The 26,068-nt window shown below is 44.0% G+C and overlaps 1 protein-coding gene across 2 annotated transcripts in view; it reads left to right on the forward strand.

Moving 5' to 3' along the window:
• Positions 1-26,068, forward strand: part of camk2g2 (calcium/calmodulin-dependent protein kinase (CaM kinase) II gamma 2) — a 495,645-nt gene that overhangs the window by 198,894 nt on the left and 270,683 nt on the right. For both annotated transcript variants that reach the window (XM_072282861.1, XM_072282859.1), the window contains exon 3: positions 2,679-2,738. In XM_072282861.1, the coding sequence (XP_072138962.1) occupies positions 2,679-2,738 (60 nt within the window). The remainder of the gene's footprint in view (positions 1-2,678; positions 2,739-26,068) is intronic.

Raw genomic sequence — 26,068 nt, forward strand, 5'->3', positions numbered from 1 at the left:
TGTTAAGTTTTATAACTTCAAAATGTTAAACTAATTCAAGGGAAGGCACAGGAGTCCAAACTGTGAGTCTAATTTTGTGGCATACATGTGTAATGTGGTAGTGTGATGATGTGTGTAATTAATGTATTTTTACATATAACCCATAAGGTATTACATAAATGAACAAGAATGCTAAATCAGCCAATATACACACTCACAAGATTACTGAAATATTAAATATACATGTGGGCCGCTGAAATAAAGCAAGTTGGTCAGGTGGCCCTGTCTGTTCTGCAACTAACTGGAAAGCCTGTAGTGTGGATCTTGGAACAATATATGTCTCCCTGCATTGCACTTTCTCTGTAATTCCATAACTTTCTCTCTAACTGCAGACCACACATGGAATCTTATGTTCAGTCTGGTTGCCTTATCATAGGAGGGATGTGGAAGTTTTAGAGGGGGTGCAGAGGAGATTTATCAGAATGCTGCCTGGACCAGAGAGCATGACTTAATGAGGAAAGGCTGAGCAAGCCAGGACTTTTCTTTTCGGAGCGAAGGAGGATGAGAGGCAACTTGTTACAGATGTTATAGGATGTTAAAAGGCACAAGTGGAATGGACGGCCAGATACTTCTTCCCAGGGCAGAAATGGCTAATAGGTGGGGCCATCATTTTACGGCGATTGGAGGAAAGTATAGAAAGGATGTCAGAGGTAGGTTTTGTTTATGCAGAGAGAGCGGTGGGTGTGTGGAACATGCAGCCAGGGATGGTGGTAGAACGGGTATATTTAGGGCATTTAGATAGACACATGGATAATAGAAAAATGGAAATGGAAGTAGGTGGGAATGGTTAACTTGATCTTGGAGTAGGTTAAAAGATCAGCACAACATCATGGGCTGAAGGGCCTATACTGTGCTGAAATGTTTTATGTTCTATGTTGTGCAATCAACGTTTCAAATTAAGACCCTACTATATATCTATAAACTTCAACTTCTTCTTTCTCTCCTCATGCTCATCCTCATCTCCATCCCATCCAGATGAAGACCCTCGACCTGAAATGTTGACTGTCCATTTCCTGACTTAATGAGTTCCTCCAGCATCTTGTGTGTTGGCTTGGATTCCAGCATCTATAGTCTCTTATTTCATAATATGCTGCATTCTGTACTACCTCAATGTGGTTATGTTTGGCATGATCTGTCTGGATGGTATGTAACATGAAGTCTTTTCACTGTATTTTGGTACATGTGACAATAATAATCTAATACTAATAGCTGAGAGTGACACACTATAAATGGGCTCTTTGTACATTCTTCAGACCATAATGTAGAGGACCAGAGTTAGGCCAATCGGCCCATCATTCAATCATGGCTAATATTTTTTCTTCTCTACTCCATTCTCCTGCCTTCTCCCTTTAACCTTTAGCCCCTGGCCAACCAAGAACCTATTAATCTCTGCCTTAAATGTACCCAATGTCTAGCCCACCATAGCTGTCTGAGGCAACAAATTCTACAGATTCACCAGCCTATCAGTCTTTATTTAGGTATAGCTTTTTTTGTAAATTCTATTGTGTTTTCCTGAAAATGCCTGTTTTAAAAAAAATGAATCTCAGGCTGGTATATGGTGACATATACTTACTTTGATAATAAATTTACTTTGAACTTTGACTTTGATTTTCTTTCTATATTTCTGCCAATTCTTTCCTTTCACACCCTATCGGTTCCTTTAATAAATTTTACTTTGAACTTCTAAACTATTGAAGTTTAAGAAGAGACTACTGTAATTTATTTTATTTTGTGAGTGTGTGTGTTGGATTGTTAATACATGTGCTGTGTGTGACCCCAGAGGAACGATGTTTCATTTAGCTGTATGCATGTGGATGCTTGAATGACAATAAACTTGAACTTAAGTAAAGAAGATTGGGAATTACAGTTTTTTTTGGCATTTAACACCCATCTGTCAATGCTCTTGAACTGAATGTGTGAATCAGCAATCTTAGAGGACATTTTAACAGTGAACTTGGTTCTTAATTGTCCTCTGAAGTATGCAGCTCAATGAAAGGGAATGGTCAATAAATGCCAGCCTTCATTTCAAGAAGCAATGAAACATCAATCTTGTGCGAGATTGGATTATCTGTTGGTTAGAGGTGACTAGTTGCCTTGCTGAAGCAATGAAATGCCAGTCTTGTGCAAGATTGGATTGTCTGTAGGTTAGAGGTGACTAGTTGCCTTCCTGAAGTAAACCATTTGGGTTTTATGTGACTGTCATGCAGTGTTAATGTTCATTTTTTTTTCTGGATCATATTTAATGAATTCAATTTCACAACCCGGATTTGAACTTGCAACCTCTGGATCACTAATCCATTACGATAATCGCTGCACCGTTGTCCTCTCTACACTTTGAAGCCAGCCCAAGTGCAGCAAATTTAATGTTTGGGCAACATTTGAACTGGTGGACGATGACCTATCATTGGTTTGGCTTTGAAAGCAATGTTTCTGCAAATATTTCCCACTAGGACAATTAGCATGATAACCCTGAAGCTGCCATTATCTATTTTCACTGTTGAACTTCAACGATAAAGATTACTTGAATGCAGCTGTAATACCTGTACTATCATGTGTCTGTAGTAAAGTAATGGGTTATAATTGTGGTCATTACCCCCTGCTTTTATTACAATCTTTTTGTTTGTTTTTTCAACCCGCAGACCACCAGAAGCTGGAACGCGAAGCCAGGATCTGTCGCCTCTTGAAGCATCCCAATATCGGTAGGTCTTTTCGGGAATGCCGTGTTGCTTGGCTAATATTGGAGAGCCACTGAGGGAGACTTGGCCCAGGGTGCCCGGAAACCACAAAGGGCATGGAATTGGTGACATGGGAGCAAAGGAGTGGGGCTGTGAGGCAATAATTTGTCATCTCAGAACCATTCTTGTCGATTTATGGTGAATTTCCTGGAACCCCACAGAGGTGGTAATCCCTATTGACCTTGGTCTGAATGCCTCCTATACTCAGCCTCAGGATCATATGTCTGCACAATTTATCGTTGGAAGTGTGTGCATGTTGCTTAGGCGTAATGTGCCAAATTCTCAGAGTAGGAGCGGTGGGAGATATTGTCACAGTTGTACAAAGGATTTGTATGTCCAGCGTCTTGATACGTCTTCATTTATTACACTTCATTGTGTAGGAAATAGAATATTGGATTGTGAATATGTTATGGTTAACTGGTTTTGATAACATTGTGAAAGGATTCACATATATGTTTATACGGTAACATGCAAGTCAAGGTATTTTAATTTTGCAATATTTTGGCTGACATTTCTAGATCCTGTGTGCATGTGTGTGTACTTTTCATGGCCAGGTTGTCATTTTTACAGTGTACGGTGGAATCTCAGACATATTAATTATGAGTTTTTTTGATTTGTGGTCCTCAACGATTCATAGGGTTGAAGCCCCAGCACTGCACCTTTACTGCATTTAGTCTTTAATGCATTAGTAGGGAGGAGGATGTCCTAATTAAACTACTCCTGGGGCTAGCTAAGATAGCTGTGCATGGGTCCTGGAGGTGGACAGTGAAGGGTCCCTCCCGGGTTAACTACCTTGCAATATTCAGGGGTTACGTCCGTGCCCGGGTAAGTGTGGAAACAGAACATGTGGTGTCCATGGATAACATAGATGTGTTTCAAGACTGTGTGCGGAGTAAATGGCATCCTCAGTGAGGATGGGAATGTGTTAATTTAGCCATGATTTGTCTGGGTTTTGTTTGTACTCTGAGTGTACAATAGTACTGTAGTGGGTTCAATGTATTTTTTTTTGTAAATAGAAGACTGCAGAGTGTTTAATACATTAGTGCAGTACTGTGGGAGAGCTGCATTGTTGCTCTGTCATCAGCCGATGGAAACGACACTGGTTTTAGAAAGGTGAGGTAGTTATCCTGTTCACCACTCAGTCAGCGTTAATGGAAACGGATTCGAGGTGACGTGTGCCAGATTTACGTCCAGCCCATACATATGAACAAGCACTTGGAAGATCAGCAAGATGGGTTTGTCGGTTGCTTGGGAGCCTGGTTCACAGCCCCCTTCCGGACTTGCAGGTTGTCCGGATTGCAAACAGTTCTCAGCAATGGAACCCTGCTGTATTCCGAGGACGATCTGTAACTGATTATTTGACATCTTGTTTTGGGACATTGACACACCTTGTTTGGGTATTAGACACTCAGAGTGACTCAGTGTCCGCTTTATTAGACATTGATAATACAAAATTTAATCAGCCAACCCTGTGGCAGCAACTCAATGCGTAAAAGCATGCAGTCATGGTCAAGAGGTTCAGTTGTTGTTCCGACCAAACAACAGATGTGACCTCAGTGACTTTCACAGTGGAATGATTGTTGTTTGAGTATCTCAGAAACTGCTGATCTCCCGGGATTTTCACGCACAACACTCTCTGGAGTTTACAGAGAATGGTGCGAAAAACAAAAAAACATCCAATTTGCGGCAGTTCTGTGGATGAAAACACTGTCAATGAGAGGTCAGAGGAGAATAGCCAGACTAGTTAAAGCTGAGAGGAAGGTGACAGTAACTCAAATAACCACATGTTACAACAGTGGTGTGCAGAAAAGCATCTCTGAATGCACAACATGTTGAACGCTGAAGTGGGTGGGCTACAGCAGCAGAAGACCACAAACATACACTTATTTATTAGGTAAGGGAGGTGCTGAATAAAGTGACCACTGAGTGTATTTGGTGGCAATAACACTTTGGAAGTCACTTGCTGCATCAGGCAATATGCCCAGGAGACTTCCAGTTTTACTGGTTATGGGACGGCTTCAAGGAAGAATAGAAACATAGAAAACCTACAGCACAATACAGGCCCTTCAGCCCACAAAGCTGTGCCGAACATGTACTTACCTTAGAAATTACCTAGGGTTACCCGTAGCCCCCTATTTTTATGAGCTCCGAGTACCTGTCTAGGAGTCTCTTATAAGACCCTATTGTATCCGCTAAATGATAAACTCCCCTAAAGAATGACCCCCCCCCCATCACCACAGGGATCCAGTGGCATGGTGAGAAAGTTGGCAGTCTAACATCCAGACATGCAAGTTTCTCACCTTCCAACAGGGAAGTGAATTACAGTGGATTCTGGTTAACTGGGACACATTGGGAATTATGTGGCTACCCCAATTAGCTGAAGTTTCATGGAAATATTAAAAAGGTATAACAAACTACCATTTAACTGAGTAAATGATTATGTACTTAAATGAAATACAGAACAAATTAGAACACTGTCAGTACTAGTCCAATACTCTAAACCTGCCGTGTTCTTTTGATTGACTGTCAATGAACAAAATCAGCACAGGCACCTAGTGTAGATAATGAACTGCCTTGATTACATCTTCCAAATCTTCATTTTCATTCTAACATTCAAGATGAATGTCGATACCTTCAAATTCTTCATAGATCTTAACTTGTTCAAGTAGCAAAATCGTTTCATTTCCACTTCCAGCCATTCTGGCATCTCCAAGCCTGAAGGCTTGAAACCACAGTGAGCAAAACAGTTCAGAATTGTTTTACTGCTTATTTCTTGCCAACTATCAGTGACAAAAATCACTGTTTTTTGCACACAAGCTAGCACAACTGGTGCTATTTAAAAACTGTTCGCTCCGAGCACAGTGTCAAGTCTCACATCACATAAGTGCGCACATCTGACGCCAGTTACAAAGTATTAGGCAACAATGTCCTGCCCCTATTAAGCAGCATAGTGTCCCAAATAAACAAAGGAAATCCCAGTTATTATCCCAATTAGTTTTTGTTCTTAGAGAGTTGTCCCAAATAACCAATAGCCCAATTAACCAGAATCCTCTGCACATAAATAAATCTAGAATAAATACTAGCTTGAAAATATACGATCTCATCTGATCTCGAAAGCAAGGTAGGCTCAGGCCTGGTTAAGTGATTGGCTGAGAATATCAGGTGATGTAGTTGGGGATGCATGGTTGCGTAGTGATTTGTGTAATGCTATTACGGATCAGTGACATGGGTTCAATTCCCACCACTGTCTGTAAGGAGTTTGTACGTTCTCCCCATGACCACATGGGTTTCTTCTGGGTGTTCCAGTTTCCTCCCACATTCCAATGATGTATGGATCAGTAGGTTAATTGGTCACACTGGGTTGATGTGGGCATCTGTGGCTGGAAGGGCCTGTTTACTGTGCTGTATCTCTAAGTAAACACACATCACAGGCTGAAGGGCCTGTACTCTGCTGTAGTGTTCTATGTTCTATAACCATAAAGTTACTGGATTGTTTAAAGAACTATCTGACTTGCTGTGCTTCAGGGGAGGTGGTTTGTGCTTACCTTGCCTTGTCCAGTCTATGTGTGACTCCAGATTCACCAAAATGGCCTAAGAGGTCAGTTAGGTCTAGGGAATAAACTGACGCCATTTAAAAATATCAACCTATCAGTGGTTTGCAACTTGAGACGCTGAAGCAAAAGTGCAGATTTCAATTTTTCCATTAATTAGAATATTATTCATTTACTTTTTTGCAATACAGCATAGCATAGGCCCTACAAGCTCTACTGCCCAGCAACTGCTGAAAACCCCAATTTAACCCCAACCTAATCATGGGATAATTTACAGTGACCAATGAAACTACCCAGTATGTCTTTAGACTGTGGGAGGAAACCAGAGCACCCGACAGAAACCCGTATGTTCCTGGAGAGGAACATACAAACTCCTTTCAGATGACATCGCAATTGAACTCTGAACTCTGACATCCCGAGCTGTAATAGCGTCATAGTAATCACTGTGCTACCATGGAAACAAAATTATGTTGTTATTTGTCTAGGGAATCAATGATTTCATTATCAGTGGGATCCACTTACATAAATGAATATATTAAAAATATGAACTAATCAGTGGTTTCCCACGTGGTTTGCAGTTTGAGAGACTGAATCAAAAGTATAGACTTCAATTTTCCATTAATGGGACATAGAACAGGCCAGCATAGTACAGGCCCTTCAGTCCACGATATTGTGCTGACCTTGTAACCCATTCCTCCGACATACATGGAGGTACAACACCTTATATTCCGTCTGGGTAGCCTCCAACCTGATGGCATGAACATTGACTTCTCTAACTTCCGCTAATGCCCCACCTCCTCCTCGTACCCCATCCGTTATTTATTTTTATACACACATTCTTTCTCTCACTCTCCTTTTTCTCCCTCTGTCCCTCTGACTATACCCCTTGCCCATCTTCTGGGTTCACCCCCCCCCCTTTTCTTTCTCCCTGGGCCTCCTGTCCCATGATCCTCTCATATCCCCTTTGCCAATCACCCATCCAGCTCCTGGCTCCATCCCTCCCCCTCCTGTCTTCTCCTATCATTTTGGATCTCCCCCTTCCCCTCCCACTTTCAAATCTCTTACTAACTCTTCCTTCAATTAGTCCTGACAAAGGGTCTCGGCCCGAAACGTCGACTGTACCTCTTCCTAGAGATGCTGCTTGGCCTGCTGCGTTCACCAGCAACTTTGATGTGTGTTCCTCCGACATACCCCTCCATTTTCCTATCATTCATGTGTCTTATCTGAGAGTTTCTTACAGGCTCCTAATGTATCTGCCTGTACCAGTATCACTGGCAGAGAATTCCAGGGAACCACTAATCTCTGTGTAAAAAAAAAACCTACATCTGATATCCCCCAATACATTCCTTCAATCACTTTAAAATTATGCCCCTCATATTAGCCATTTCTGCCCGGGGAAAAATATCTCTGGCTGTCCACTTTATCTATGTCTCTTATTATCTTGTACAGCTCTATCAAGTCACCTCTCATCTTCCTCTGCTCCAAAGAGAAAACCTTTAGCTCGCTGAACCAAAACTGTGTCATGAAGGAGCTATTGTCATCAGATCATAGCCGTTAAAATGTCCCACCCGGTGATCCCATACCTGTGACTGTGAGGAACTTCAAAAACAGAAACTCCCGTGTTTGGACCCTGGGTTATTGTTTGGTTTGATTGTTGATGCTGTAGTGTTCTTCCTCATCTAGACAAGGTTCTAGGATTGAAGCAGCAGATTCCTGGAACTTGGACTCGAAACTTGTCAGCTGCGAGCCTTGCTGCCAAGATCTTGATTAATGACTTGGTTGGGGTTGGCAGTGGAATGTGGAAACTCCTTTTCAGTTTGAATGTCTCTCTTGATGTCTGATGTCAGAACCTTTGCCAGCACCAAGAGCCAAAGAATCGGAAAGTATTAAACAGCTTCCTCGGGAAGGTCTTTGCATTGTCCATGTCATTCACAATGGGCGACGCGCCCAGATAGTCTACTTCTGTTCCTATTTCTTTCTTATGTCCCAAACACTCGTAAAGTGCTCAGGTACCTGATATTTTTTCCCAAAACTTTTCATTGTCTGTCAAAGATTAATTTTATGTATATACAGTTCAAGATATAGTGCTGAATAGAAACATAATCCCCAAATGATCTAAATGAAACCTAAAAACAATACTGATTGGATGTATAAAATTAGGGCATTGAGAATAAGGCCACGTGTTCCCTTTTAATTTAACCCAGACTGCCAATGCTCCCACACTCCTAAATACAAAATGGACCCCAGAAAACTACACAAGGCAGGGAAGGTATGTTCTCTTTGAACTCATGTACACACCCATAATCACCCTCCACAGATCCCCCCCCGCCCCAATGTACTCCAATTCACATGGTAGCCCACCCCATTCCACAGCTAGATATGCCTGTGCTCCAGCGCACCTGCTGTCCAAGCAGGCAAGGCATAAACCTTCTCAGTGAGGCCTCTCCTGCACTATCTCACTCCCTCGTTCATCCACCCCCTCTCTCCTCCACCAGACCTTTCATAGAAACATAGAAACATAGAAAATAGGTGCAGGAGTAGGCCATTCGGCCCTTCGAGCCTGCACCGCCATTTATTATGATCATGGTTGATCATCCAACTCAGAACCCCGCCCCAGCCTTCCCCCCATACCCCCTGATCCCCGTAGCCACAAGGGCCATATCTAACTCCCTCTTAAACATAGCCAATGAACTGGCCTCAACTGTTTCCTGTGGCAGAGAATTCCACAGATTCACCACTCTCTGTGTGAAGAAGTTTTTCCTAATCTCGGTCCTAAAAGGCTTTCCTCTGCCAGTCCCCTCTTTCTTCCACCACCTCTTCTCCAAGCCCCTCCCTCCTACAACCCCTTCTCTCCTATAACCCCTCCTCTCCTACAACCCCTTCTCTCCTACAACCCCTCTCTCCTCCAGCCCCCTCTCCTCCAGTCCCCTCTCTCCTCCAGTCCCCCCTCTCCTCCAGTCCCCCCTCTCCTCCAGTCCCCCCTCACCGCCAGGCCTCTCCCTGCCAAGCCTCTCTCACCCCATCTTCCCATCAGCATAACAGGGATAGAGTTCCTCTTGTTCCTACCTACTACTCCACGAGCCTCTGCATCCAACACATCACTGTCTGCAACTTCCGCCATCTCCAATGTGATGCTTCCAGCGATCACTTCTTTACCTCCCCCTACTGTTCACTTCCCGCAGTGATCGCTCCCTCCATGAATCCCTTGTCCACTCACATACCTCCCCACTAATCTTCTGCCTGGCACATTTCCCTGCAAGTGACAGAAATACCACACCTGCTAGTTCACCACCTTCCTCACCTCCATTCAGTCCTTCCCGGTGAGGCAACACTCCATCTGTGAATCTGTTCGGGTCGTCTGTTGTATCTGGTTCTCCCTGTGTGGCCTCCTCAGCACTAGTGAGACCCAGTGTAAATTGGGGAACTGTTTAGTCAAAGATCTCTGCTCCATCACACCTGAAGCGGAATTCCCAGTGGCCAACCATTTTCAATCCTATCCCTATTCTTGTTCTGATATGTTGGTCCATGGTCTCTTTTGCCTTGATGAGGCCACTCTCAGACTGGAGAAGCAACACCTTATATTCTGTCTAAGTAGCCTCCAATCTGATGGCATGAATATTGATTTCTTCCTCTGGAAATTTTTCCCCTCCCCTTTCCCTCTTCTTCTATTCCCTACTCCAACCTCTTACCTACTCTCCTCACTGACCTAAAACCTCCCCTGGTGTCCCCCCTCCTTCCCTTTCTCCCATTGTCCACTCTCCTCCCCTATCAGATTCCTTTCCCAGCCTCGAAACAGTCCCACCCACCTGGCTTCACGTATCACCTTCCAGCTATCCTCCTTCCCCTCCCCTCACCTTTTCATTCTGGCGTCTCCCCCCTTTCCAGTTCTGAAAAAGGGTCTAGGCTGAAAAGTCAACTCATTTCCATAGTTACACACTTAAAAGTTGCTGGTGAACGCAGCAGGCCAGGCAGCATCTCTAGGAAGAGGTACAGTCGCCTTTCCTAGAGATGCTGCCTGGCCTGCTGCTTTCACCAGCAACTTTTAAGTGTGTTGCTTGAGATTCCAGCATCAGCAGATTTCCTCGTGTTTGCGTCATTTCCATAGTTGCTGCCTGACCCGCTGAGTTCCTCCGGCATTTTGTGTGTGTTGCTCTGGATTTCCAGCATCTGCAGAATCTCTTGTGCTTATGTGTACTCAATGGATGGTGGTTGTCTAATTAATTTGAATATTTTTCACACTCTATACCATCCAATAGAAATTTTAGATATTGCCTGTTTGTGGAAAGATTTTTTTAGATACTTGTAAACAGACTGGGTCACAGTTTGGTTAGGATTTCTGAGACATTTTTGGCTTATTTATTCCAGAGATGTGGGTGTCACTTGTGATGCCTGCATTTATTATTCTCCTTGAACTCAGAAGACACAGAACGTGGAAGAGCATAGCACAGAGCAGGACCCTTCAGCCCATGATGTTGTGCCACCCTTTTAACTTACTCTAAGATGATTCTAACCCTTCTCTCCCACATAGCCCTCCATTTTTCTTTTATCCATGTGCCTAACTAAGAGTTTTCTAAATGTCCCTATTGTATCTACCACCACTGACGGGGCATTCCATGCATCCGCCACTCTTCGTAAAAAAAAAATACTCCTATACTTCAATCACCTTAAAATTATGCCCCCTGACATTAGCCATTTCTGCCCTTAGAAAAAGACTTGGGCTGTCCATTTGAACAATGCCTCTTTTCATCTTGTACACCTCTTTGAAGTCACCTCTCAGCCTCCTTTGCTTCAGAGAGAGAAAAGCCCTAGCTCACTCAACCTATCCTTATAAGACATGCTGTCCTGGTAAATCTCCTCTGCACTCTCTCTAAAGCTGCCACATCCTTGCTATAATAATGTGATCAGACCTGAACACATTTGATCAGAACTGAACTCAGTTATGGGTTAAATGTGCCTGGAGTCATGTATAAGGAAGGTTGATTTTTGTTCCAGAAGGATCTCTCATTCTCCCATGCTCCAAAGAATAAAGATCCAATGTGACCAACCTCTCCCTACAGCTGAGGGCCCACGAGACTAACCTCTCCCTATAGCTCAGATCCAATGTGACCAACCTCTCCATATAGCTCAGGACCAACGTGACCAACCTCTCCATACAGCTCAGGGCCAGCGTGACCAACCTCTCCCTACAGCTCAGAGCCAACGTCACCAACCTCTCCCTACAGCTCAGGGCCAATGTGACCAACCTCTCCCTACAGCTCAGGGCCAACGTGACCAACCTCTCCCTACAGCTCAGGGCCAACGTGACCAACCTCTCCCTACAGCTCAGGGTCAATGTGACCAACCTCTCCCTATAGCTCAGGGCCAACGTGACCAACCTCTCCCTACAGCTCAGAGCCAATGTGACAAACCCCTCCCTATAACTCAGGGCCAACGTGACCAACCTCTCCCTAGATCTCAGGGCCGACGTGACCAACCTCTCCCTACAGCTCAGGGCCAACATGACCAACCTCTCCCTATAACTCAGGGCCAATGTGACCAACCTCTCCATACAGCTCAGGGCCAACGTGACCAACCCCTCCCTACAGCTCAGGGCCAACATGACCAACCTCTCCCTATAACTCAGGGCCAATGTGACCAACCTCTCCATACAGCTCAGAGCCAACGTGACCAACCCCTCCCTACAGCTCAGGGCCAACGTGACCAACCCCTCCCTACAGCTCAGGGCCAATGTGACCAACCCCTCCCTACAGCTCAGGGCCTCAAGTTTCATGGAACCCTCTTGGAGACAGCAAAGCGCCAGATCGCTCAGTCGGTCCAAAAACACACCACCAAAATGTAGATCACAGGTACTGAACAGTAGCAGAACCACATTTGAAAGAAGAAGAAAATGTAAAAGAAGTGAAAGAAGTAGCTTAGTGAACCAGCTTGAGATGTGATCCTTGGTAGCATTGTTCACTGGCGCCATCTTCTTCCAGACTCTGTTAGATTTAAAGCGTTTTTCAAGTGGATGTAAATAATTAAAAATATAAATATAATTGAATAATTTCAAGTTTTACAAATTAATTAAAAGAATTGGATTCAAGTAAAATAATATTTATCTTTTCAATCAAGGTCACTGACTCTATTCAGTGAATGGGCCTATGGTAAGGAGCATACCATCTGGTCTCTCAGGCAGACTTTGCCTCTGTCGTGAGTCCAGGCAAGTAGTGGATCTACCTGTACATAACATCCAGCTCATCTCGAGTTTCTGTGTGGCAAAGTGCAAACGTGGGAGTCTGTGATGAGCTCACCCTTACACGGGTGCTGTTCTGTAAGGAGTCTGCTCATTTCCTAGAGAACCATCAGAGCGTTGAAGCCGGCTAGTGGCGTAGTGGCATCAGAGCCGGACTTCGGAGCGAAGGCTCCCGGGTTCAAACCCAGCCGGCTCCCCAGGCACACTTTCCATCCGTGCTGGGTTGAGCGTCGAGCTAGCAACTTGACCTCGTAAAAAAGAAATTGCTCGCTACAGAAACATCAACAGCAAAAAGTTGATGGCCTACGCTCTCTCGTGAGTAAAAAAAGGCAATTTCCTTCCTTCCATCATAGCGTTGGAGAATAAGGGGCGAGCTTATACAACGATTTGAAGTTATGAGAGGTTTAGATAAGTTAGACAGTAGCAGTCATTTCCTTAGGTTAGGGGAGACCAAAACTGTTGGGGAGGTGGGGTGGACAGATTTCGAGTGAGTGAGGAAAGATTTAGGAAAGACTTGAGGGACAACTGCTTCATGCAGAGGATGGTGTGTATATGGAACCTGCTGTCAGAGAAGGGCTGGGGCAGCTACAATAACCACATGTAAAAGACAGCTGGACGGGTACGTGGACAGATAACATTTAGAGGGGTATCGATCAAGTTACACGATAGTGAAGCAGTTAGTGTGATGTTATTGCAGCTTGGGCTGTTCTGGAGTTCGGAGTTCAATTCCTGAGACATTCTGTAAGGAGTCTCTGTACGTCCTCCCCGTGGAATGTGGGGGTTTCCTCCGGGTGCTCCAGTTTCCTCTCACAGTCCAAAGGCATACTGAGTAGGTTAATTGGTCACTGTAAATTGTCATGTGATTGGGTTAGGGTTGTTCAGGGCTGTGGAGTTGCTGGGGTCTGCTTGGCTCATAGGGCCGGAAGGGACTATTCCGCACTGTATGGCTACATAAATGCATATAATGTGGCCAAATGGGATACATAGATGGGCATCATGGTTGCCATGGACAGAGTGGGCTGTATCAGCTGAAGATCAGTGTGATCCACTTTAACAATGTGGTGGCAGAGGTGGCGATCAGAAGAGGTTTAGAGCGCCGGGTAGTTGGCAACATTGGATTAGGTGGGGGAAGAGAATAGTTCCCAAAATAATGGCAGGTCTTGCTTCTCTTTCAGATCCTTATGTCCTGGTGATTGTGCTTTGTAGGGGGTATTTTTAACGTAAAGTATTATCTATTTGGGGTTAATGAGAACTCAGCAAAAACTCATGTCTTCCAAAGAATGTTTCAGATAGGAGGTATGAGTGACGGGCTTGCTGTTTTGAAGAAAGTACATCCCAAAAATGGAGACACCAAGTTGGCCATTTGCAATTGGCTCACCTTTTACTGGTAAATGTCAGTATGCGGACACAATTGCCTCTTACTCTGCAGAAAATCTGAGGATAACTGTAGACAGGCAACTTGCTTCTGAAAACAAAACCCACATTTCAAAGTTCAAAATAAATTTATTATCAAAGGACATATATGTCACCATTTACAACCCTGAGATTCATTTTCTTGCAGGCATTCATACTAGAACAATAGAATCAATGAAAGGCTGCCCTCAACAGGATGGACAAGCAACCAATATGCAAAAGACAACAAACTGCGCAAATACAAAAAGAGAAAAAGAAATAATGATAATAAATAACCAGTAAATATCAAAAACATGAGATGAAGAGTCCTTGAAAAAAAGTCCATAGATTATGGGAACATTTCAGTGAGTGAAGTTATCCCCTTTGCTTCAGGAACCTGATGGTTAAGGGTAATAACTGCTCTTGAATCTGGTGCTGTGGGTCTTGAGGCTCCTGTATCTTCTTCCTGATGGCAGCAGCGAGAAGAGAGCATGGCCTGAATGTTGGGGGTCGCCGATGATGGAATATTTTGAAAAGATTGTCATAACTTGTCATGATGGTAGTGCAACGCAACTCGCAGCAGCCACTCCGGTGGTGATGTCTGTTATTTGTCAAGTAGGGTGCCGTGCACAATCCTGATTTGATGGAGACGGACGTGAGAGCACGGAGGAACATCTGGTGAAACTTCTGAAATGTCTGCTTCGCTGCTGCTGCTACTGTGTGGTCCAGAATCTCCAAAGGAGAAGGCCCCGAGTCCTCGGCTTTGCTTGCCGCTCGGCGGCCGGGGTGGGGTCAAAGCGCTCGGCAGAGGATGGTGCTCAGAGAGGCTGTGTCGGAGGGGCTGGTTGGAGGCTCGAAGTTTTCGGACGAACTCAGAGCCCGCTGCGGCTGGGTGCTTCCAATGGTTCTGCATCGGCAAGTTTGTGGCGCTTGGAGGTTCATGGCAGGGAGAGCTCCTCCCTTCTGCTGTCTGCGTGAGATGATGAGGATATCGGGACTTTGAGACTTTTTTTTACCGTTCCCATGGTCTGCTCTTTACCAAATTATGGTATTGCTTTGCACTGTTGTAACTATATGTTATAATTATGTGGTTTTGTCAGCTTTAGTCTTGGTTTGTCCTGTGTTTTTTTGTGATATCATTCTGGAGGAACGTTGTATCATTTTTTAATGCATGCATTTCTAAATGACAATAAACGAGGACTGAGTGTCCTCATAATCTAAAAATCTAATTTGGAGAGAAACTCTTTAAGTGTCATACCATGAGTTGGGAACTGGGATTAATCCACGCACCTTTGGTCCGTCTGCAACAAGCAGGACTTCCCGGTGGCCAAACATTTTAATTCCATTCCCCGTTCCCTTTCTGACATATCGGTCCATGGCCTCCTCCACTGCCAAAATGAAGCTACTCTCACTTTGGAGGAGCAACATCTCATATTCCATTTGTGTAACTTCCAATTTGATGGCATGTTCATTGATATTTCTAGCTTATGGTAATTTCTCCTCTAACCCTTTCTCTCCTTTCCCATTCACCATTCTGGCTCCCCTCTTACCCCGATCTTCTGCTCGCCTGGCTATACTCTGGTGCCCCCTCCCCCCTTTCTCCCATGGTCCACTCTCCTCTCCTATCAGATTCCTTCTTCAGCCCTTTACATCTTCCTCCTATCACCTTCCAGTTTCTCACTACATTCCCCCCCTCCCCCATCCACCCACCCTCCCCGTCACCTGGCTTCACCTGTCACCCGCCAGCTTGTACTCCTTCACTCCCCCCACCTTCTTATTCTGGTTTCCACCCCTCTCCGTTCCAGTCCTGCAGAAGGGTGTCAGCCTGAAACACCTACTCTTTATTCCTCTCGACGGATGCTGTCTGACCTGCCAAGCTCCTCCAGCATCTTATGTGTGTTTCTCTGGATTTCCAGCATCTGTGGAATCTCTCATGTTTATGTATTGACTGATTTCTTTTTCGTACATCACCACAGTTCATTTATTCTGGAAGAATAAATCTTGTGTAAAGATCAGACAAATAATTTTGGGTTCTTTGAATGGGTTGGTTCCATGGTTCTTCTTAGTTTTTTGACTGTCTGTGGGGAAGATGAATTTCAGGGTTGTTTACTGCATACATATTTTGATAATAAATATACTTTGAATCTTGATATTCTTGCCATTTGCACAATTTGTTTTTCTGCGTGGGGTGGTTGATGCTCTCGTTGCCGTTTTTGCAATTATTTTTTCTCATGGGGGATGTTGATGATTGTGTTGCTGTTTGCGTGCTTTCATTCACATGGGGGGGGTTAATGATCATATTGCCATTTGCGAAGTTTGTTTTTTGTTCTGTGGGGGGAGGATGTATCGATGTTTCTCTTTGAACAACTGCCATAGTTTTCTTTCATTCTTTGTGGCTATCTGGAGAAGACAAATCTCAGAATTATATACTGCATGCATACTTTGATAATAAATGAACCTCTGAATATTTTTGAATCTTGAATCTCTTGTAGTTGGGATTAATCCAAGTCCACTTTTGAGCCATCAATGGGCCAAATGGAATGCATGCCATAAAGTTCAGTGATTCATGTAACTGTGTGGATAATTGCCGGCATAGAAATCAGGTGCCAAGGGGCTGTTTCCAAGTCGACTGACTCTGTGAGGACCTCAGATTCACAGAGGGAACATGCAACTTCCACCCAGACAGCACCCAAGTTTAGGATTGAACCTGGGTCACTGGAACTGAGGCAGCAACATTGCCTGCTGCACTAATGTCACCCAAACCCAGTGAAGATGCAAACAAGATGATCAAATATCCCTGGCAGTTGGCCTGCTGGATTTACTGATGTTTGGAAAAAAATATTTAATGGCTCTAATTCATTTATTTCATTCATTCAGAAAACACTTGTGTTACTGGCAAGAGCAACGTTAAGTGCCTATATTATTCCCTTCTGTTTTGGAAGCAGGTGCCTTTGACAAGACCGTGATTTATTATAGTGCATTCCTCATTACAAGGCCAATTCAGTTAAGTTCAAAGTTCAAAGGGAATTACCACTTACCAATTGCCCAGATGTCAACTGGTTTTCCGTTCAGATCTTTCCTTAAAACCTCCGGGGGAAAGGTATCCAGGAATCCTCGCAAATCTTACAAGGGATTAAAAGAAAGACCCACCATATGTTTCTGTCCAACATCTTACATCTGCTCTTACAACAAATTCACTCTCTGAGCTGACTGCAAAGGCAAAGTCAAAATAGATTTATTATCGAAGTGCATATATGTCACCATATACTACCCTGAGATTTGTTTTCTTGCTGGTATTTACAGGAAAATGGAGAAATATAATAGAATTTATGAAAACTATACAAACAACCAATGAGGACAAATTGTACAAATTTTACATTTTTAAAAAACAGTAAATTAGTAACATTGAGTTGTAGAGCCCTCAAAAATGAGTCTGTAGGTTGGGAGTCTTCAGCATTGAGATGAGTGAAGTTACAATGTACACTATACAACAAACTGTGCAGATACAAAAAAGAGAAAGTAAGTAATAATAACAATAAATAAAGAAATGTTGAGAACATGAGTTTTAAAGTAATCCCACAGGTTGTGGAATCAGTCCAGTACTGAGATGAATGAGGTTATTCATGCTGATTTAGGAGCCTGATCGTTGAAGGGTAATAACTGTTCCTAAAAGTGGTGTGGGACCCAATACTCCTGTGCCTTCTGCTCGATGGCAGCAGAGTGAAGAAAGCATGGCCTGTGTTTTGGGGTTTCTTGATGACTGATGCTGCTTTCGTGTGACAGCACTCCTTATAGATGTATTCAGTGGTGGAGAGGGCTTTTCCTGTGATGGACTGGGCTGATTCCGCCACTTTTTGTAGACTTCTGCATTTCTAGGAAATGCTGTTTTCGTGTCAAGCTGTGATTCAACTGAACACAAGACTCATTGAAATACGAGAGTGCAGATGCTGGAATCTGGAGCAGCACACAAAACGCTGGAGGAACTCGGCAGGTCAGGCAGCATCTGTGAAAAGAAATAGACAGTTTAGGTTTTGGGTCAAGTCAGATGAAAAATTTTGACCTGCGATGTCAACTGTCTATTTCTCTCCTTAACTGCCGCCTGACCTGCTGAGTTCCACCAGCAGTTTGTGTGTCAGATACGAGTCAGTCACATTGTCGAACAAGGAATCAAATGTCAGCCATACAGGGAAAGGGCTGGCAGATTTCCTGCTCTGAAACACATTAGATTTTAGAGCCGTCCAATGGTTTCATGGCCACCTGATTGAAGTTAAGTATCATTGGCTGACCTGCTGATATTGGAACTCTAGGTCAATTTTTCAGACCTCTGCATAACAGTCCAATAACGTAACCATAATACGACACCATATTTGTGTGGTTACCAACTTTGTTTTAAAAGTGATTGCTGTTTGTGTGTGACAAATGGCCACCATTGTGGCTCTGAATTGACACTGACAGTATACCTGATGTATTGTTGTTTAGCAACTATTTTTATTAACAAACTGTTGATAAGTACCAAGCTGATTTGTGAAACTTTACCAAACTGTGGAGGTCTTATAACACAGCCAGGTAATTACACAGCATGGCTTAACTCTTGAAACAATATGGTTTTCAGAAATACACCCCAATAGCTAACCACAGCTTCCCCTCTGTGGATACTCTGTAGACCTTTGGCTGCCTCGGTAATAAATCCAACATAGTCAAAGACACCTTCCACCCTGGACAGTAATCTACTAGCAGGTTTCTTCTTTGTGTGCTTAGCCAAACAATCTATATCCCACAGTTAACATGAACCAGATTTGACCCTGAGCTCTGCTGCTACCTCTGCAGAGTTTGCAATGTTCTCCCCGTCACTGTATGCTCAAATTTCTTCCCACAACCTTGTGAGGAGAAGTTAGGTAAACCTGGGCTGTTTTCTCTGGAGTGGCAAAGGCTGAGGGGAGATCTGACAAGTTTATAAAATCATGAAATGCATGGGTGGAATAGACAGCTGGCATCTTTTTCCCAGGGTTTACATGAGACGTAGGAGCAGAATTAGGCCATTCGACCCATCGAGTCTGCTCCACCATATTATCATGGCTGATTTACATAGAACCATAGAAACTACAGCACAGAAACAGGCCCTTTGGCCCTTCTTGGCTGTGCCGAACCATTTTCTGCCTAGTCCCACTGACCTGCACGTGGACCATATCCCTCCATACACCTCCCATCCATGTATCTGTCCAATTTATTCTTAAATGTTAAAAAAGAACCCGCATTTACCACCTCGTCTGGCAGCTCATTCCATATTCCCACCACTCTCTGTGTGAAGAAGCCCCACCTAATGTTCCCTTTAAACTTTTCCCCCCTCACCCTTAACCCATGTCCTCTGTTTTTTTTCTCCCCTTGCCTCAGTGGAAAAAGCCTGCTTGCATTCACTCTATCTATACCCATCATAATTTTATATACCTCTATCAAATCTCCCCTCATTCTTCTACGCTCCAGGGAATAAAGTCCCAACCTATTCAACCTTTCTCTGTAACTGAGTTTCTCAAGTCCCGGCAACATCCTTGTAAACCTTCTCTACACTCTTTCAACCTTATTTATATCCTTCCTGTAATTTGGTGACCAAAACTGAACACAATACTCCAGATTCGGCCTCACCAATGCCTTATACAACCTCATCATAACATTCCAGCTCTTATACTCAATACTACGATTAATAAAGGCCAATGTACCAAAAGCTCTCTTTACGACCCTATCTACCTGTGACGACACTTTTAGGGAATTTTGTATCTGTATTCCCAGATCCCTCTGTTCCACTGCACTCCTCAGTGCCTTACCATTAACCCTGTATGTTCTACGTTGGTTTGTCCTTCCAACGTGCAATACCTCACACTTGTCAGTATTAAACTCCATCTGCCATTTTTCAGCCCATTTTTCCAGCTGGTCCAAGTCCCTCTGCAGGCTCTGAAAACCTTCCTCACTGTCCACTACACCTCCAATCTTTGTATCATCAGCAAACTTGCTGATCCAATTTACCACATTATCATCCAGATCATTGATATAGATGACAAATAACAATAGACCCAGCACTGATCCCTGTGGCACACCATTAGTCACAGGCCTCCACTCAGAGAAGCAATTCTCTACCACCACTCTCTGGCTTCTTCCATCGAGCCAATGTCTAATCCAATTTACCACCTCTCCATGTATACCTAGCGACTGAATTTTCCTAACTAACCTCCCATGCGGGACCTTGTCAAAGGCCTTACTGAAGTCCATGTAGTCAATATCCACTGCCTTCCCTTCATCCACTTTCCTGGTAACCTCCTCAAAAAACTCCAACAGATTGGTCAAACATGACCTACCATGCACAAAGCCATGTTGACTCTCCCTAATAAGCCCCTGTCTATCCAAATGCTTGTAGATTCTGTCTCTTAGTACTCCCTCCAATAACTTACCTACTACTGACGTTAAACTCACCGGCCTATAATTTCCCGGATTACTTTTCGATCCTTCTTTAAACAACGGAACAACATGAGCCACTCTCCAATCCTCCGGCACTTCACCCGTAGACAGCGACATTTTAAATATTTCTGCCAGGGCCCCTGCAATTTCAACACTAGTCTCCTTCAAGGTCCAAGGGAACACCCTGTCAGGTCCCGGGGATTTATCCACTTTAATTTTCCTCAAGACAGCAAGCACCTCTTCCTTTTCAATCTGTACAGTTGACATGGTCTTACTACTTGATTCCCTCAATTCCATAGATTTCATGCCAGCTTCCTTAGTAAATACAGACGCAAAAAACCTATTTAAGATCTCCCCCATTTCCTTTGGTTCCGCACAAAGCCGACCACTCTGATCTTCAAGAGGACCAATTTTATCCCTTACAATCCTTTTGCTCTTAATATACTTGTAAAAGCTCTTTGGATTATCCTTTACTTCGACTGCCAAGGCAACCTCATGTCTTCTTTTTGCCCTCCTGATTTCTTTCTTAAGTATTTTCTTGCACTTCTTATACTCCTCAAGCACCTGATTTACCCCCTGTTTCCTATACATTTCATACAACTTCCTCTTCTTCTTTATCAGAGTTGCAATATCCCTTGAGAACCAAGGTTCCTTATTCCTATTTAATTTGCCTTTAATCCTGACAGGAACATGCAAACTCTGCACTCTCAAAATTTCCCCTTTGAAGGCTTCCCACCTACCAATCACATCTTTGCCAGAGAACAACCTGTCCCAATCCATTCTTTTTAGATCCTTTCTCATTTCTTCAAATTTGGCCTTCTTCCAGTTCAGAACCTCAACCCTAGGACCAGATCTATCCTTGTCCATGATCAAGTTGAAACTAATGGCGTTATGATCACTGGAACCAAAGTGCTCCCCTACACAGACTTCCGTCACTTGCCCTAATTCGTTTCCTAACAGGAGATCCAATATTGCATCCCCTCTAGTTGGTCCCTCTATATACTGATTTAGAAAACTTTCCTGAACACATTTTACAAACTCTAAACCATCTAGACCCCTAACAGTATGGGAGTCCCAATCAATGTATGGAAAATTAAAATCCCCTACCACCACAACTTTATGTTTCCTGCAGTTGTCTGCTATCTCTCTGCAGATTTGCTCTTCCAAGTCTCGTTTCATATTACATAGAAATACACACAGGAATACTTACTCGCTGCCTGTTATGCCGCTGGTGTTTAGAGCAGCAGTGACGGTCCTCAATCTCTGGCAGTGTTCAGGGTTTCCTTCATTGTGCCAGTAGCTTCCTCGGTTTTCACTACTGTCAGTCATGCAAATCCCAGATAGAGACTCAGGAATACCTTCGCACTGAGATGCAGAAGGATTCATCATTGCTGTTTCCATAACAATTTTGTTTGACCAGTCAGGGTTGTTAGCTCTGAGCGAAACCCCTGAACCTGGAGGACCAGTGAACAACTCTTAGCCTGGCCTCTACCTTTTGACCTGTTTGGCATGGGTGACCCTACCAAGAATCAAAGCATAAGACCTGACTCCAGCCAGCATAGCTATCTGGATCATTGAGACACACAAGCCTCCAAACCCGACAACAAGGTTGTGGTTCTCTTGGAGGACACACAGAATAGGAAGAGTTAAACTACAATTAAAATAACAATTTTACACTCTATTTTTAAACATTCAGTAATTTCACTATCATTACAGTGAGGATGCAGTGTGTACTATTAAAGAAAAACTGCATCGTAAGTTCTTCTCAAGTCCCAAGACTGGTGTCTTGGACAACCAAAGCAGATGTGAGGGAATGTGACTACTTGGAAACTCCCCTTCCCGTCACACACATTACTGACTTGGCATTATATCACCTTTATAGGCTGGGTCCAAATGTTGAATACTACAGGACCTGAATTAAGGTGAGAGGACAGTACACTCAAAGGATTAGGGGGTGGACAAATTTTTTTTTTAAACGTAGAGCTATGGGTGCCTGGTAGGTGCTGCCAGAAGTAGTGGTGGAGGCAGATTCTAATACTAGAGGGCATTATTTATGATGGGACGGCAAAGCTTAAAGGAGATTGTGAGGAAGTTTTTTTTTTACACGGAGAGTGACAGGTTCCTGGGACGGACTGTCTGGGGTGGAGGCAGACAGAACAGAGGTACAGTAGTTAAGAGGCTCTTCAGTAGACACATGAATGTTCAAAGAATGGAGGGATATAGACCATGTTCAGTATCATTAGCTTAATGAGTTTTTCACAGCATCGTCGGTTGAACGACCTGTTCCTGTACTGCACCTTTCTGTGTTTTCTTGGTATAGTCAGGCCTGGAGCTCAAGTTGGTGAGTTCAGGCTGGAGACTGGAAGTAGGAGGCCCAATGTTTACAAGTGTGAGATTCAAAGGCTAAGGACTGGAGGCCTGGAGGCGGCCTGTCCCGGGGTTGCAGGCCTGCCTGTGTCAGTGAGCAGAGGGGCTTGTTTTGCTGTGGTTGTCTGTTTTGTTCTGTTGTTGTTTCTGGTTATATTGTTCTACTGGATGTTGTGGGCACGTTAGGTTGGCACTGAAACATATGGCAGCACCTGCAGGCTGCCCCCAGAACATCCTTGATGTGTTGCTTGATCAAGCAGGCTTCGCATTTCACTGTTTGTTTTGATGTATGTGTGATAGTGGCCAAGTGGTTAAGGCATTGGACTAGTGACCTGAAGGTCGTGAGTTCGAGCACCAGCCGAGGCAGCGTGTTGTGTCCTTGAGCAAGGCACTTAACCACACATTGCTGTGCGACGACACTGGTGCCCAGCTGTATCGGCCCTTGCCCTTCCCTTGGGCAACATTGGTGTCGTGGAGAGAGGAGACTTGCAGCATGGGCAACTGCTGGTCTTCCATACAACCTCGCCCAGGCCTGCGCCCTGGAGAGTGAAGACCTTCCAGGCTCAGATCCATGGTCTCGCAAGACCAATGGTTGCCTTAATTTAATGTGTGATAAGTAATTTAGAATCTAAATCTGAATGTTTATCCCAGCGATATGCTGGGATGGTAAGTGGTTGCTTTTAATCAGTACTAATGTTACTGAATGGCAAAAAAGAACCAGAGGGAAGTGGACGGGCATGATGGGGGGAGAATAAGTGGATGGGATACAGGGAAAACCAAAGGAGGAGAATGGGACTGCTGAGGTTGGCACTATGGGTGTTCCAGCCAATGACACATGCCCATGAATGGAAAAGCCTACAGAAAGTGGTAGTGGATACAGCCCTGTCCACCACTGGTAAAGCCCTCTCTCCACCACTGTGTGCATCTTCAAGGAGCATTGCCACAAGAAAACAGCATCCATCGTCAAGAATTCCCACCATCCAGGCCATGTTCTCTTTTCACTGCTGCCATTGGGAAGAAGCTACAGGGTTCAGGAGCAGTTATTACCCTACGACCAGCAGGCTCCTGAACCAATGTGGATCACTTCACTCACCTCAAAACTGAACTGATTCCACAACTAATGGACTCATTTTCAAGAACTCAACATCTTATTTTATCAATATTTATTTCTTATTTTTTTATTATTGTTATTACTTTTTTTAAATCCTTTTTTGTATTTGCACAGTTTTGTCTTTTGCATATGGGGTATTTGTCAGTCTTTTTTATGGAGTTTTTCATCGATTCTCTTGCATTTCTCTGTTCTACTGTGAATACCCATAAAGAAATGAATCTCAGGGTGACATATACACACTTTGATAATGAATTTACTTTGAACTTTGAACTTTATGGCTTCTGTGCCATAATAAGTAAGTCTGCAATATGCGTCTCCATTCCCTGTGTGAATGAGTTCCAAGCCTCACCAGTCCTTACACATGAATTGCTTTAGAATTGCCCCTTAGCACTCTTGGACTGTACCACACCAATAGAGGTGGAAGCCAGTAGGCTTTCAACAGCTGACGACAGAGGATTCAATCCCTGTCTCTGTCTTCCTCTCATGTCTTGTTCGGCATGTTTGGCCGAATATTTATCCAGATAAGGATCAATAATAACTAGGGCCAAGCCATCGACTGTTCATTCAACACCTCCTGAAGAATTTTAACTGGTTCACTCAGGATGCTTTCAATAATTTACACTGTATGTCCAGAAACAATTACGTTAATATTCATTAGTGAATGTATGCGTTCATTGGAGATTCTTTGTCAGTCTTTTATCCCCAGCATTGCTATTTTAATTTGGTCATTCGCTTTCTATGAAAATCGGGTGGTGGGAGAAGGGGGAACAGAAGATCATCACAGGTACTTGTTAAATATGACCTCAGGCTGTGTGCTTGTAGGATTGGTTATTATTATTATACCATGCCAGCTCCTTACAGTTAATGAACAACGAGCTGGGTGAAGATTACAAAATGGCTGCAACACTTCCTGGATTCGCAGGAGACTATAGGTCCTGGAATCTGGAGCACCTCACAAGCTGCTAGACCATAAGACATAAGGAGCAGAACTAGACCATTCATCCCATCAATTCTGCTCCGCAATGTAATCATGGCTGATTTATTTTCCATCTCAACCTCAGAGATGAGGAGGAATTTTTTTAGACAGTGTGTGGCATATCTGTGAAATTCATTGCAACAGATGGCTGTGGTATCTTGGGTTTATTTAAAGTAAAGGTTGATAGGTTCTTGATTAGTCAGGGCATCAAAGGTTACGGGGAGAAGGCAAGAGAATGAGGTTGAGAGGAAAATAAATCAGCCATGATGGAATGACTGTCCATTTCGCTTCACAATTGCTGCCACATCTGCCGAGTTCCTCCAGCAGTTTCTGATTGTTTTTGCTTTGGATTCCACCATCTGCATTCTCTCACTTTGCACCATTCAGGAGAAAACCCAGGCCCTGAGGATAATGATGGGTGGGAATTTGACCCCCCAGGCAGTGGGGATAATGGAATGGGAAACCCCCGGCAGTGAGGGTAACAATGGGTGGGGAATTGGAAACCCCAGGCACTGAGGAAAATGATGGGTAGGGAATGGGAAACCTCCGGCACTGAGGATAATGATGGGTGGGAATGGGAAACCCCAGGCAGTGAGGATAATGGAATGGGTAGGGAATGGGAAACCTCCGGCACTGAGGATAATGATGGGTGGGAATGGGAAACCCCAGGCAGTGAGGAAAATGATGGGTGGGAATGGGAAACCCCAGGCACTGAGGATAATGATGGGTGGGAATGGGAAACCCCAGGCAGTGAGGATAATGATGGGTGGGAATTTGACCCCCCAGGCAGTGGGGATATTGGAATGGGAAACCCCCGGCAGTGAGGAAAATGATGGGTGGGAATGGGAAACCCCAGGCACTGAGGATAATGATGGGTGGGAATGGGAAACCCCAGGCGGTGAGGATAACAGAGTGGAAAACCCTTGGTAGTGAGGATAATGATGGGTGGGGAATTGGAAACCCCAGGCATTGAGGATAATGATGGGTGGGGAATTGGAAACCCCAGGCGGTGAGGATAATGATGGGTGGAGAATTGGAAACCCTAGGCAGTGAGGATAATGATGGGTGGGAATGGGAAATAATTCACACACTGGCTTATTTCATCCTTATTTTGTGCAGGAAATGTCAGGAACAATGATGTTCTCAAGTGTTGTTCTGATACCTCTACGTAACTGCAATGCATTAAGGTGATTAGAGTTCAGACTGTTATGGGTATGA

This window comes from Mobula birostris, chromosome 18 (assembly GCF_030028105.1).
Source record: "Mobula birostris isolate sMobBir1 chromosome 18, sMobBir1.hap1, whole genome shotgun sequence".
NCBI classification, from domain to species: domain Eukaryota; kingdom Metazoa; phylum Chordata; class Chondrichthyes; order Myliobatiformes; family Myliobatidae; genus Mobula; species Mobula birostris.